The sequence below is a fragment of the Asparagus officinalis genome, chromosome 7, assembly GCF_001876935.1.
Source record: "Asparagus officinalis chromosome 7, Aspof.V1, whole genome shotgun sequence".
Classification (NCBI taxonomy): domain Eukaryota; kingdom Viridiplantae; phylum Streptophyta; class Magnoliopsida; order Asparagales; family Asparagaceae; genus Asparagus; species Asparagus officinalis.
In genome coordinates, this window is record NC_033800.1 from 37,005,906 (window position 1) to 37,018,161 (window position 12,256).

Sequence of the window (12,256 nt, forward strand, 5' to 3'; positions counted from 1 at the left end):
TGTTTTATAGCTATCATATTAGTTTTATATATGCTTTGGGGCTATTTTTTTGGTTCGAATTATTTCAAAACTTGTGAACTATATCACCCATTCTTAGGTGTTGAGTGTGAATCATGTTAATGTTTGTGAACTATAGCTCCCATACTTTACAACAAGTTATCTAATTGTTTCATTTTTAATTTGGTTGAAGATGAATTCATTTGAAGATTTTGCAAGCAATCGAAGTGTGATGATATTGAAGCACTTGATGATGAAGATGATCTTATAGAGGCATTGCTTTTGAATGATGAAGATGAGGATGAGTACATGTGGAACAATATGATTACTAGCGTCATTCATCAATCAAATGTGATGAAGCAGGTTCCTCGACCATGTCGAACTAGACCATTCTCTGGTCACATGCTTGTAGAAGATATGTTGGCTAGACATCCTGAACGTTCATATTCTTGCTTTCGAATGAGTTCTGAGACAATTCTTTTGCTTAAAAATATTCTAATTGAGAAGAATGCTTTAAGGCCAACTAGATATTTAAGTTGCAATGAACAACTTTGTATATTTCTATACGGAATTTCGCATGCCCTTTCAAATCGAGTATTAGCTTAGGCTTCGTTTGGATACCATGGTGTTTTCCTTATTGTGTTTTTGTAAGAAAACACCATGGTGTTGTGTTTTTCTCTTAAAATGTTTTCAAAACACCATGTTAAGTATTTTTGTTTGACACTAGTTTGACCAATTATAAAATTAGTATTAAACATATTATTAATATATTATATATTAATTATATTATTAATAAAATGCTATAATATTTAGTTTACATTATTATAGTATTATAAGTATTAAATGTAATGCAATATAATATTGTATAATGTATTATAATATTATATTGTACTTTAATATGATATATTAAATTACAATTATTATTATATTATAATTATTACATATTATTTTTAAATAATTATATATTTAATTATTTTGGTATATCAATTTGTTATTGTTGTATATTATATTAATATTTTTATAATAATGTTATTTTATTATTAATATAATATTATACTATTATTCATATATATAAAATTATTATAATGTTATTATTATGTTATTACAAGTATGTTATTAATAAATTATATATCATAAATATTTTATATTATATAATAATAATTATATAATAATATGAGATATATATATACATAGTACTCACCATTATCATATATAGATATCATTATATATAAATAATTATTATTAAATAGTAGTAAATTATTTTTACATAACATTTGTTGCAATAAATTATTTTAATTTTTTTTATATTTTATTTATTTATTGCATAATATATTAATATTTCTATTGACATTTACATACAATATATTATTAAACATATATTCATTATATTGTTACGTAATTATTAATATGTTACTATTATATAATATTTTAATTAATTATAATTTATATAATTTATTTATTAAAAATTAATAATATTACAGCGATTATATATTGTATATATATTTAGATCATTATTAATATTATTATATTATTATCATAACTTTTTTATTATTTTTATTAGTTTATTTATATTTTATTATTATTTTATTATTATATAATACATTATTAACATATTAAATATTGGTATTTAATATGTTACTATATTATTATATAAGATATTTTATTTATTATCTTTTTATATTATTTAACAAATATTACTAATATATTAAATTAACTATAATATAGTATAGTATAATATAATAAGCATGTTGATAATAACTCTATAATAATTACATTTAATATATTATGTTAGATATTATATTAACACATTCTCAAAATCAAACCTGAAACACCAAACTTAAAACACCTAAAAGGTATTTTGAAATAAGTGTTTTGTTTTTGGTTTGAGGATGATTTAGCTCAAAAAACACCATGGTTTTCAAACGCGTGGTGTTTTATTTTTGGCAAAAACACCATGAAAACAAAAAAAAAACACAATGGTATCCAAACGGAGCCTAAGATTTTCTAACATTCAGGAGAGACTATTAGCAGACATTATAATAATGTGCTTAATGGTATTTTATCTTTGAAACAAGATTATATCCAGCTTCCCACCATTGATGTAGACGTTCATCCTAAGATTCGAGAGAATCCCAATTTCTTCCCATATTTCAAGGTAGAGCTAAATGCATATATTTTTTCCATATCTTTTTTAATGTGTATGTGTGTAGGTTTCTGTACATTAGAACTTTATAAATTTTTATATTTTCAGAAAGCATTGGGAGCAATTGATGGATCTCATATTCCTGTAATTGTGAAGAAAAAGAAACACAACAGGTATCGTAATTGAAAGAATTTCATATCTCAAAATGTAATGGCAACGTGCTACTTTGATCATACTTTTCTTTATGTGGCTGCTGGATGGGAGGGATCAGCATCTGATATGTCAGTTCTTCGTGCAACATTGGAAGAAGGTAAATTTAATGTTGCTGAAGATAAATTTAAATATTTTCCATTTGTTTTTTTAGAATCAATTAATACTAAATTCAGATAATTTTAAATATGTAGGTCGATTTTACTTAGTTGATTCGGGATATGCTAATACTTCAAAATTTATCGCCCCATATCGTGGATCGCGCTATCATCTTGGAGATTTTGCAAATGGGATCACCAGAGCCTATCAAGATACTAAAGACAAATATAATCATAGGCATGCACAGCTACGTAATGCAGTGGAAAAAGCATGGGGAATTTTAAAACAAAGATTCAAAATTTTGAAAGTTGCTGCTCCATTTCCTTATAAAACTAAAGTCAAAATTGTAGTAGCTTGTTGTGTTCTTCATAATTTTATTGCAAGGCATCATGGAAATGATAAATACTTTAATATGCTCAATGGATTAGAGATGAATGAGCATGAAGATGAGGTGGATGAGGAAGAAGACCCCCAATACATGGTTGGTGCAGATGAAAGTTTAAGGGGTGAGCAACTTCGCAACAGGATTGCTCTACAGCTTTGAAATAATTGAAATATGTAGTAGTCGAATATTGAAGTATAAGGAGATTGAATTATGTCTTTTACTATCTTTATATAAGCAAAACTTATAATTTTATACAGAGCTAGTGAGTAGATTGTTCTTTCATTGAATAATCAAATCTTTTTTGCCTGGTTTATTGTTAGATAAGAAGCGATATAATATTTTATTAGCTCCTTATCTCTCTTTAGAGGTTGAAATCATGCGAAAATGATAATATATTTTAATTAATTTACCTTCTGAACAATCTTTATTGAATAATACCAAATTGTAATTTTAGCGATATTTGAAAAAAAATTATTTATCCATCGTGTCTCAATTGGATTACATATTAGCGCCTCGAATCTTTGATCTTGCTCAGAAGCTAAATAACGCAAAAAAAATATTAATGAGGCAATTAGTTATAAATTTTCAGTAAGGGCGAAAGTGGTATTTTTTAAAAAATTAATGAGATTAATCTCCTTATCCCTTCTTCATTTGCCAAACACAAAAGTCTTAATCCCTTGTCTTAAGTGGCGAATCCAAACGGAATTAGAATATTTTTAACCCTTTATAATGGATTAACTAAGTTAATCCTTCTCCTTAATCCCTCTTCCTTAACCCTTTGCCAAACGCACCCTAAGATTTTACCATTTCTTTGAAAAAAACATTAAGATTTTATCGAAAACCCTTGTCACCCTCTTCCAAAAAAAAAGAACCTACAGAATTCTCCTCCAAATCAAGGTACAAGCCTCCTCTGCTCGTTTCCTCCTAATCTTCTGTATAATTTCCTGCAACTCTATTAGAAAGAAACATCACTGAGAAGTTCAAGAGCCTGTGCATTATGAGCGTACACTCAGAGCATTATCGATCGCTGAACTACGGAGGACCGCCACCAACCAGTCGTACCGAGATATATACTCTCGGTGCTACCTACTCTTAACGAGAAATGTCTAGAGCACACGCACTGAAAGTTTAATTTTAATTTGTGTATACTGCTAATCCATAATTACTATTTTATTTACAGGAAATAGATATTTCGGTAGGGCAATTGGACGATAGAGGCTAACACTCCGCTTGCGCAAGCATATCTGAATGGTCAAAGTTAGGACAACCTGAGAGTACACATAATTATCTCGACACTCCAGAGCAGCAATTTGGAGATTTCAGACCGTTCCATCTATGATTCAAAGCACGCCGCGTGGATGTGGGATGTTCTGATAAGATCTGTATCCAAAACGTGATTGTTTTCACTTTTCATCTCCATCTGCATCCTTGAATCTAATCAAAGGTTAGAGGATGAAAGACTAAGTGAATTTCAGTGGGTCACAGAAAAATAATGGCAACTGGCCAGGTCCTTATTATTGCAGGCTCCTACAGTCTGTACAGGGAAAGAAACTCGTCCCACTTGAAAGCGCGCAGCCCCGCATTATTAACTCTAGTGGGGTATAACAACTAAGAAATTGTGTATATTAACTCTAGTGGGGTATAACAAAAATACACAAGTCTTTGTTAGGACCACAATATTAACACGCAAACATATTAGTTCTGTCTAAGTTGAATATTATTAATATGGATTTTTCTATACTCAATATGTAGGAGATCTAGGAAAATATCCTATAGGCTTATTAAATGGTGCATGGGTGTGTATAGCAACTTAACATAGGTTAGCTTAGGATTCATCTCATTATATAAAGATCCCTGCTGGTACAGATATATGAAAAAGAAAATTATTAGATTACTAATATCCCAATTGAAAGCTTCAACATCCCAATTGATCGCAGCCTCCGACCGTCTCATTTGTATTGATCGACCTTTATTAACGACATTAAACATTTCCGAACCATCTTGCACTCAACTACCAACCACCACGGTCCATATCCTTATTGAAGAAAATATATCCTCAGCCTGCTGTAAATTAATGCTCGACACGCGAAGGTAGATTTCCCGTACAATCTTATATCAATTTTTGCAAAATTTGCCCAATGGCAACTAATGAACCTATCTAATAATATATATATAATTATATATATATTATATATAATATATAGGGAGACGGTATCAAATGCAAACCCACGTACCTAAAAACTAAAAACGCTATCCCTCGTTGGATGAGAATTACTTCCAATGGTGAGATTATAAGACAAATTATGCTGGGCAACTAAGGGTAATCATGCGTAAAATTTTCAGTTCCAAAAGAGAGGCTAATTAATGTGACGTGTGAGCTTCCACCAAGAAAGTCAACCTCTTCGACACCCCCCATCTTTCTCTCTCTCCATCTCTTCTTGATTGCAGACCATCACCACCGCACCCATCAATCTCCATCAAGCGCCAGACGTCCGCTCCCATGGACATCGACCTGTGCCGCCTCCAGCTCGCCGCCGCCCCCCACCGCTCAGGCCTGAGCTCCGTCCCCACCCTTCAGCGCAACGAACTCTCCCCGAAGCCGCCTCCTCTCTGCGTCGCCGCACCTCCAGCGCCACCCATCGGCCCGGTCCATGGCCTCACTCTAATCCCGAAGGCTCGCGCATCCCGTCGAAACCAAATCCGCGCCTCCCGACCCTCGCCCTATCCCTGCCACCCCCACTCCGGTCCAGCTCGACAGCAGCGCTCCAACGTCCCAGTTAGCCGCTCCAGACCTCCTCGACGACCCCGCATCCCTCGATCAGCACAGAATCGTGGATTCACATCATGAATTCCGATTCACACATAGTGAATCTCCGATTCACGGCCAGCAGTGAATCGCGATTCACTGCTGTGAATCGAGATTCACTGCAGTGAATCGAGATTCACTGCAGTGAATCCAGATTCACTACAGCGAAAGCTTGGATGGTTAGGATGGTTTTTAGTGAATCCATAAGTTTCTTATTCTTTTTGTTTTTTATTTTTGCAGATTTGCTATTGTTTGATAACGAGTTTCAGTTCACTGAATCTGGATTCAATTTAGTGAATCTGGATTCACTCGCGGCTTCGGTTCGTCAGAGCGGCTTCGGTTCGTCGGAGGGAGCTCAGGGGCAGTGGAGTTGGAGGAGCTCGGTGAGGAGTTAGTGGTGTTTGTGGTGGTGAGAGAGAGGAAGAGAGAGGGGGCTGGTTCAAGCTTTTGGGAAATGGAGGAGAGAGAGAGGAGAACGTGAGAGGAAATTTGTCTATAATGTAAGAGAGAGTATTAAAGGACGTGTATTAAATTTGTATCATTGTTCCAATGTAATCAGTCACCATTAATGCAATGAATTGTTCCAATTTTACCCTTTTCACATTAATGCAGTGTATTAAATTTGTCTATATTTACAATTCTGCCATCGAAATCTAGACCATTGGATTAGATAGATTGGAGGGTTAGGATAGGTTTTTAGTTCTCTAGGTTTTTATTAGAACCTCTCCCTATATATATATATATAAATATATATTCGAAATGCAAGAGACCTAGGAGGACTGGATGTATTAAGGGGCTGTTTGGTTGTATGTTTTTACCATGTAAAAGGATGGAAAGTGTAAAAAAGTGGGTCCCAATGTCAGCTTTCATCACTTTCAATTGTTAGTTTGTAGTTGTGAAAATAGTGTAAAGTAATTTCATATGCTGATGTGGCTTGTAAAGTGATTTCATAAAAAAAAAGACATGATTTTAGGAGAAAGCTGACATTGAAGTCAGGAAAAAATAATAAAAAATAATTCCAACCAATATGATCATTTGAGTAGGGATCACTTTTTACACTTTCCAAACAAACAATTAAAGTTACATTTACAAACCAAACAAGCAATTTATGATTCCAATGGAATCAAAAACAAACAAAGAAAAATATAAAAGTAAAATTGATGAGGTGGACAACAACTTTCCAAGTTGTGTCATAAATACACAACTTTACCAACAACAACCAAACAGCCCCTAATAGGCTTACTCCAGGAATTATTATCCATCCCTCATGGAGAAGGATCCAGTAAAATTTTAAAATGTGAAATGTTATCAAGATTTATGTGAAAATAAAATATGAAAAGATACAAATTGTTAAAGGGCCTAGATGAAAACAATATCCCTATAAGAACAAGTCTTGGTTTAGCAGAAGGGCATAAATAAATTGATCGAGAGAGAGAGAGAGAGAGAGAGAGAGAGAGAGAGAGATGGCTAGTGGAGGAGGAAGCCCTGGAGCTTATAGGCATGTAATTCTAGCTAAGTTGAAAGAGGATGTTCCAATAGAGAAACTCCAAGAGAAGCTCAAGTTGTTTGCCATCCTCCCTTCAATCATTCCAGGAATGAAATCATTCCATTGGTACTAATAATTAGTTCTTCTTACTTATGATAAATTGTTCTTTATATTTTTTTTTGCGATGAAATACAAAATTAATTAAGGGTTTAATCGTGTGCAGGGGAATTGATGAGAGTGTGTTGTTGAAGCACAAAGGCTACACTCATGTGTTTGAGGCCACATTTGATAGCATGGACGATATATCAAGCTACTATGAACACCCCGGTCACCTTGCCTTTGCTAATCAAGTCTCATCAGTTGTTGATGACTACATTGTTGTTAACTATAAGCCTATATCTATCACGAACCAGGAGTAAGTTGGTATCACCACGTTTGGAGATGTCAGAAATAAGATCAAATTACAAAATTTGGACCACCTTGTTCTCTTTAATTTTATGTATTCTCTTGTTTTTGATGGACTGGTTAAGAGTCAGGGACGGGGAGATTGCAATAAGGAGACCATTTTTATCCCTGCATTTGAAAGATAAATTGGTATTAATTAGCCAGTTGGATGATGTAAGTTTGAAGTTTATTTGAATCATAATTGGAGCTTGTGTAAAATAAAATCTTGTTATTAGCGGCGACCCGGCCCTACCTCTCTAGACAAATCTTAAAGTTGTCTTCTCAAAAGCCATGAGACCAAGAGAGGCTTCGGCGACGCTTATTTCTATAAGCTATCGAGCTATGTTGGTTTTTTATTGCTTTTTTTCGCTTTTTATGATCAAAAATTATATGGATATAAAAGTCATTTGTTTCGTGAAACCAAACTATTTAGATGAGCTTATAAGTCTGCTTTTATAAGTTGGTCAATCCTACATTTTATTTTTAAAATGTGGCCATTAGGCTAGTTAATTTTGGCTGCTAATTGATGAAAAAAGACCTCTCAAACTCTCTCTAATTATTCCTAAAATAACAACTCTAATGAGGAGCAAATCATCCAAAATATCACAATTGCAAGTCAAATCTTTTTTTTTTCCCTTAAAGGAAGGAATTGATGTTTGAGAGACAGGTTTTAGTGCCAATCAAAATCCATTTAAAATCCTAACAAAAAGAACCGTAGTCATTCCATCTCTCCACATGCGAGAGCGCTTGCATTCAGTTCGCGTAAAGTGAGAGAACCATTAAGCAGGAACCTAATTAGATAAGCAGTGGACACTCTTTACACTCTCAAGGGAAACCAGTAACATACGAAATCAGTACGCATCACGAAATCCTGTTCCATGTCAAAAGCATCTTTGGTGAATAGAATAATCCAGTATGTATATAGCATTTACACCAAACTCATAATAAATTATTAAGTAAAACCTCTCCATTTCAAAAGCACATCTCATAACTTCAGACTATATCAGGTTTTTTTCCCCCTTTTTCTTTTAACTACCCTTCTTACTCTGTTCTACCATAGATCATCATGAATCCTTGCTCTCTAAAAGCACAAGGCAGGGCTCTTATTGCTGTTTATCTTAAAGTCCTTCTAACCATTACAGAAAAAATTTAAAGTTATGGTGAGAGTTATGGTTTATATTTTTATATTCTATCATGCCGCAGATTGAGTGCCCTTTTAATGGGTCGAAACCTAAACTCACAAGTGGTGCCAATTTTTACAAAATCCACCCTAAATTCGTGATCGGTGGAATTTGAACCGTGGATTTCTCTGATACCATCTTATAATCCCTTTGATCATTACACAAAAATTCCAAAGTTATAGTGAGATTTGAAGTTTCTATTTTGATATCCTAACATGTTATCATACAATGACAAAATGTGTAGAAAAGTCGAGTTACATATATACATTTTACACCACCATACGATCAAGTAGCTTGTCTTTTATATATGGATTTGATAAATTCGGACTTCTATGAATGAGCTAGAGGGCTGCATTGCACACAGGGACTACAAGCTGCGGGTTCTGATTCTTTGACAATGAATGTATTAGATTATCTCTAAAACTGAATGCTCGAAGCTCATCTTCTTGTAACACAGGAGAGACAAACATCGGTTGATGTTCGCATTGTCTATTTTCAGAAAGACATCAGTATAAACAATAACCTGCATCCTATTGACTTACTACAAGTTTAGACATAAACGCCTAATTTCCAACTAAATCAAACAATCACTAGTAGAAAATCATACATTCTAGACGGAATATTCTAGACGGAAATTTTTCCATCTGGTTTGCTATTAAACTAGACGGAAAATTTCCGTCTAGGATATTCCATCTAGGAAAAAGTATCTCAGAAGAAAATTTTTGTCTAGGATAATAAATTAGACGGTTTTAGTATTTTTTTAATTTTTTTTAATGCGACTAACATCTTAGACGGAACAGACGGAAATTTCCTTCTAGGATGCACCCAGACGAAAATTTCCGTTTAGAATGGTGGGCCCGAGTGTGCACCCTTCTGCCAAAAAATTCATTCCCAAAATTCGTTTCCCAGCCTAAATTCACAAACTCAGAAATAGAACCCCCAAAACTTTTATCCCCCTTCAAACCCTCTCTAAAAATCCCTCTCTAAACTTCTTTTTCGCTCTAAAAATCCCTCTCACTGTAAACCCACTTCGTCTTCCCCCTCAAATCTCTCGAAATTTCCCAGTTTTAAGGTAATTTTCATCCCAGATCCTCGGATTTACGTATCAAGTTCGAGTCTTTGACGAGCAAATTGAGTTTTTTGAGCTTGAATCAAAATGGGTGGCTTATTTTGTTTTAATTGTAATTTTCTGTTGGTTGTGTAGGGATTCAGTTCGAGAATGGACTCTATGATTGTAAGCAAGTCTGCGTGCTCGGCTCCGGTAAGTTCACTGCTCATTTTTAAAAAAAATTGATTTTTTGGTGTTTTCACTAGAATTTTGAGCTTAAGTTTTATGTTTGTTATTTAAAGAGAATATTTTTGTTATGTTCTTTATGATCCTGTATGTGATAATAATTTGAATTAGCGTTTGAGCCTATAGTTGAATGATTTTATGGTGGGCGAGTATATTGGAAGGTTGGTTGACTGAATATGATTGAATGATGATTTGGGTCGAAGGTTTAGTTATACTTTTTCACATGGTTTGTATTTTTAAGTTTTCATTTCAAACTTTTTAACGCGTAATGTGAAAACTATATTGTGTTTGTTTTCGATTTGCAATGGATAGTTTAGCTGCTAATTGCATGATTTTGTGTTTACTCCAACTAGTGTGAAGTATTTGCACAAGAAAGCTTCAGAATATGACATCGGGATCTATTTTGAAGCAAATGGTCATGGAACAATTCTATTTTCAGAAGATTTTATATCTATCCTACATGATGTGGAGAAAGAGCTTGCTTCTTGTCCAGGTTAACTCAACTACCTTATATCTATCCTACATGATGTATTATAAGTGTGGCAGCTTGGAAGATGTGTGCTTGGTGTTTGATAAAATGCCTGTTTATTCTTTAAGTGTTACAATGTTTACTAACGATATAAATGATGACTTCAGATCACATGGCATGGGAACAATTTGATACACCCGGTGAAAAAGCTCCAAACTCATTATACAGAGAAACATGACTTGTAAGCATTGCCAACATACAAACATGAGAAAATAAGTAAAATTTATTAATTTTTGTAAATAAATTCTTTAAATTTGGAAAGTTTGATTTAGCCAATATTTCTATTCAATTTAGTTACAACTTTTGATGACTGTTGAATTGAATGAGATTCTGAATCAAACACCAATGTATGCTATTCTGTTCACCTGGATTGTTGCAAGATGAGCAACGAGCATTTCTCCTTCAGCACTGATGACATGTCTTGTTGCAAGATGAGACCAGTCATGTATGATGACAAGGAGGACCTTCAATCTGTAGCCTTTGCATACCTTCAGCATTCGTAACGGTGAACCAACTCATCGTTAATTTTGGTGTATAGCTCCGAGAGCAATGATTTTAAGCAGAAAATATAGAACATTAGTGAGCTCCTGGATAGAACCTTTGCAAGAAGAGGCTGTGGGATTCGAGATTGATTATGTGGCTAGGTAAGTCCTCTTAATAACCTAAACTTTGTTTTCTAGATAATGAACCTTCATGAATATAAGTTACTTTCTCCTTTGGTAAGCCACTTGCTTTAAGTGCTTGTCTTGTAGATTCATGTCTATGGCACTGAAACTTCTCTGGTTTGGTGCTCTTTTCTCACTGCTGTCTTTAGATTACAGCTGAATTATATGTAAAGTATTTTCCTGCGTAGTGTGTCAAGCAAGATAAAAAGCTTAAAAGAGAACCAAATTGAGTTCAAAGAGCACCAAATTGATTATTTTTGTTTAATTGGTTTCTGAGAAGTCCTGTCATAAACTGATCACACAAAGCTTCATGTACATCGACTGTACACTAAAGAGGTCAATATGATGATATTAGCATGTAATTTAATAATTAATATATGTATTGAACAATTTGCGTGTTTGTGTTAATTACTTCTATGAGTTTTTCCACTGAATAGCTCATGTAGTTTCAGATTTATTCTCCATCCTTATCATTTTTAACAAATTTTGGTTCGATTTTCCCGCAATACTAGCGTACTCTTGTTTTCTTGAAGTAATAATTTGTAGGTTTAGTTTTTGGTTGTGATTGAGGATGTCGAAGGATTCTGGGGAAGATTATTTCATACATTCAGTTCAGTTATGGCACACTTATTAGAGTTCGCTTACATGAACAAGCATCTTATATTTCCACAACTTGCTTTTCATACATTCAGTTCAGTTATGACACACTTATTGCTTTTCAGATGAGGAAGAAGGTGAAGAAGGAGAAGAAGAGGGCTTGAGTAAATGTATAGGGAAGGAGTTGAAGAAGTTTCTGCAGTGTCATAGCCGTTGTAAATAATTTATGTAAAAGTTTGTAAACAATTTATGTATCTCTCTACTATTTTGGTGAAAGTATTATTTGAATATAATTGGATTTGATATTGGAATATAATTAGATTGTGTTAGATATGAATATAATTTGTTGTTGTTCAATATTGTGTACATACACTCAAAGTAGATTCTGCAAAAAAAAAAAAAAAAAAAAAAACAACTGAA

At 33.5% G+C, this 12,256-nt stretch overlaps 1 protein-coding gene and 2 long non-coding RNA genes across 5 annotated transcripts; all 3 read left to right on the plus strand.

Moving 5' to 3' along the window:
• On the plus strand, window positions 2,099-2,447 carry LOC109848762. The gene is made up of 3 exons (XR_002248876.1): window positions 2,099-2,152; window positions 2,249-2,313; window positions 2,412-2,447. It is a non-coding gene; the product is annotated as an uncharacterized LOC109848762 (long non-coding RNA).
• LOC109849007 (stress-response A/B barrel domain-containing protein HS1-like) lies at window positions 7,061-7,794 on the plus strand. Its single transcript, XM_020418771.1, has 2 exons — window positions 7,061-7,252; window positions 7,350-7,794. Exons 1-2 carry the CDS (start codon window positions 7,104-7,106, stop codon window positions 7,543-7,545), a joined length of 345 nt encoding a protein of 114 aa, XP_020274360.1. The 5' UTR covers window positions 7,061-7,103; the 3' UTR covers window positions 7,546-7,794.
• On the plus strand, window positions 9,661-12,139 carry LOC109850686. Of its 3 annotated transcripts, none has more exons than XR_002249502.1 (6): window positions 9,661-9,823; window positions 9,956-10,012; window positions 10,399-10,538; window positions 10,682-10,755; window positions 10,869-11,218; window positions 11,962-12,138. It is a non-coding gene; the product is annotated as an uncharacterized LOC109850686 (long non-coding RNA). The 3 variants fall into 3 exon arrangements; XR_002249503.1 differs by having other exon boundaries at window positions 10,955-11,218; XR_002249501.1 differs by having other exon boundaries at window positions 10,682-11,218; window positions 11,962-12,139.

Bases quoted from the DNA above. Each gene is read 5' to 3' on its own strand.
- LOC109849007 (XM_020418771.1), top strand. From the start codon at position 7,104: ATGGCTAGTGGAGGAGGAAGCCCTGGAGCTTATAGGCATGTAATTCTA. The intron at 7,253-7,349 runs GTACTAATAATT...AATCGTGTGCAG, and splicing joins GGAATGAAATCATTCCATTG to GGGAATTGATGAGAGTGTGT.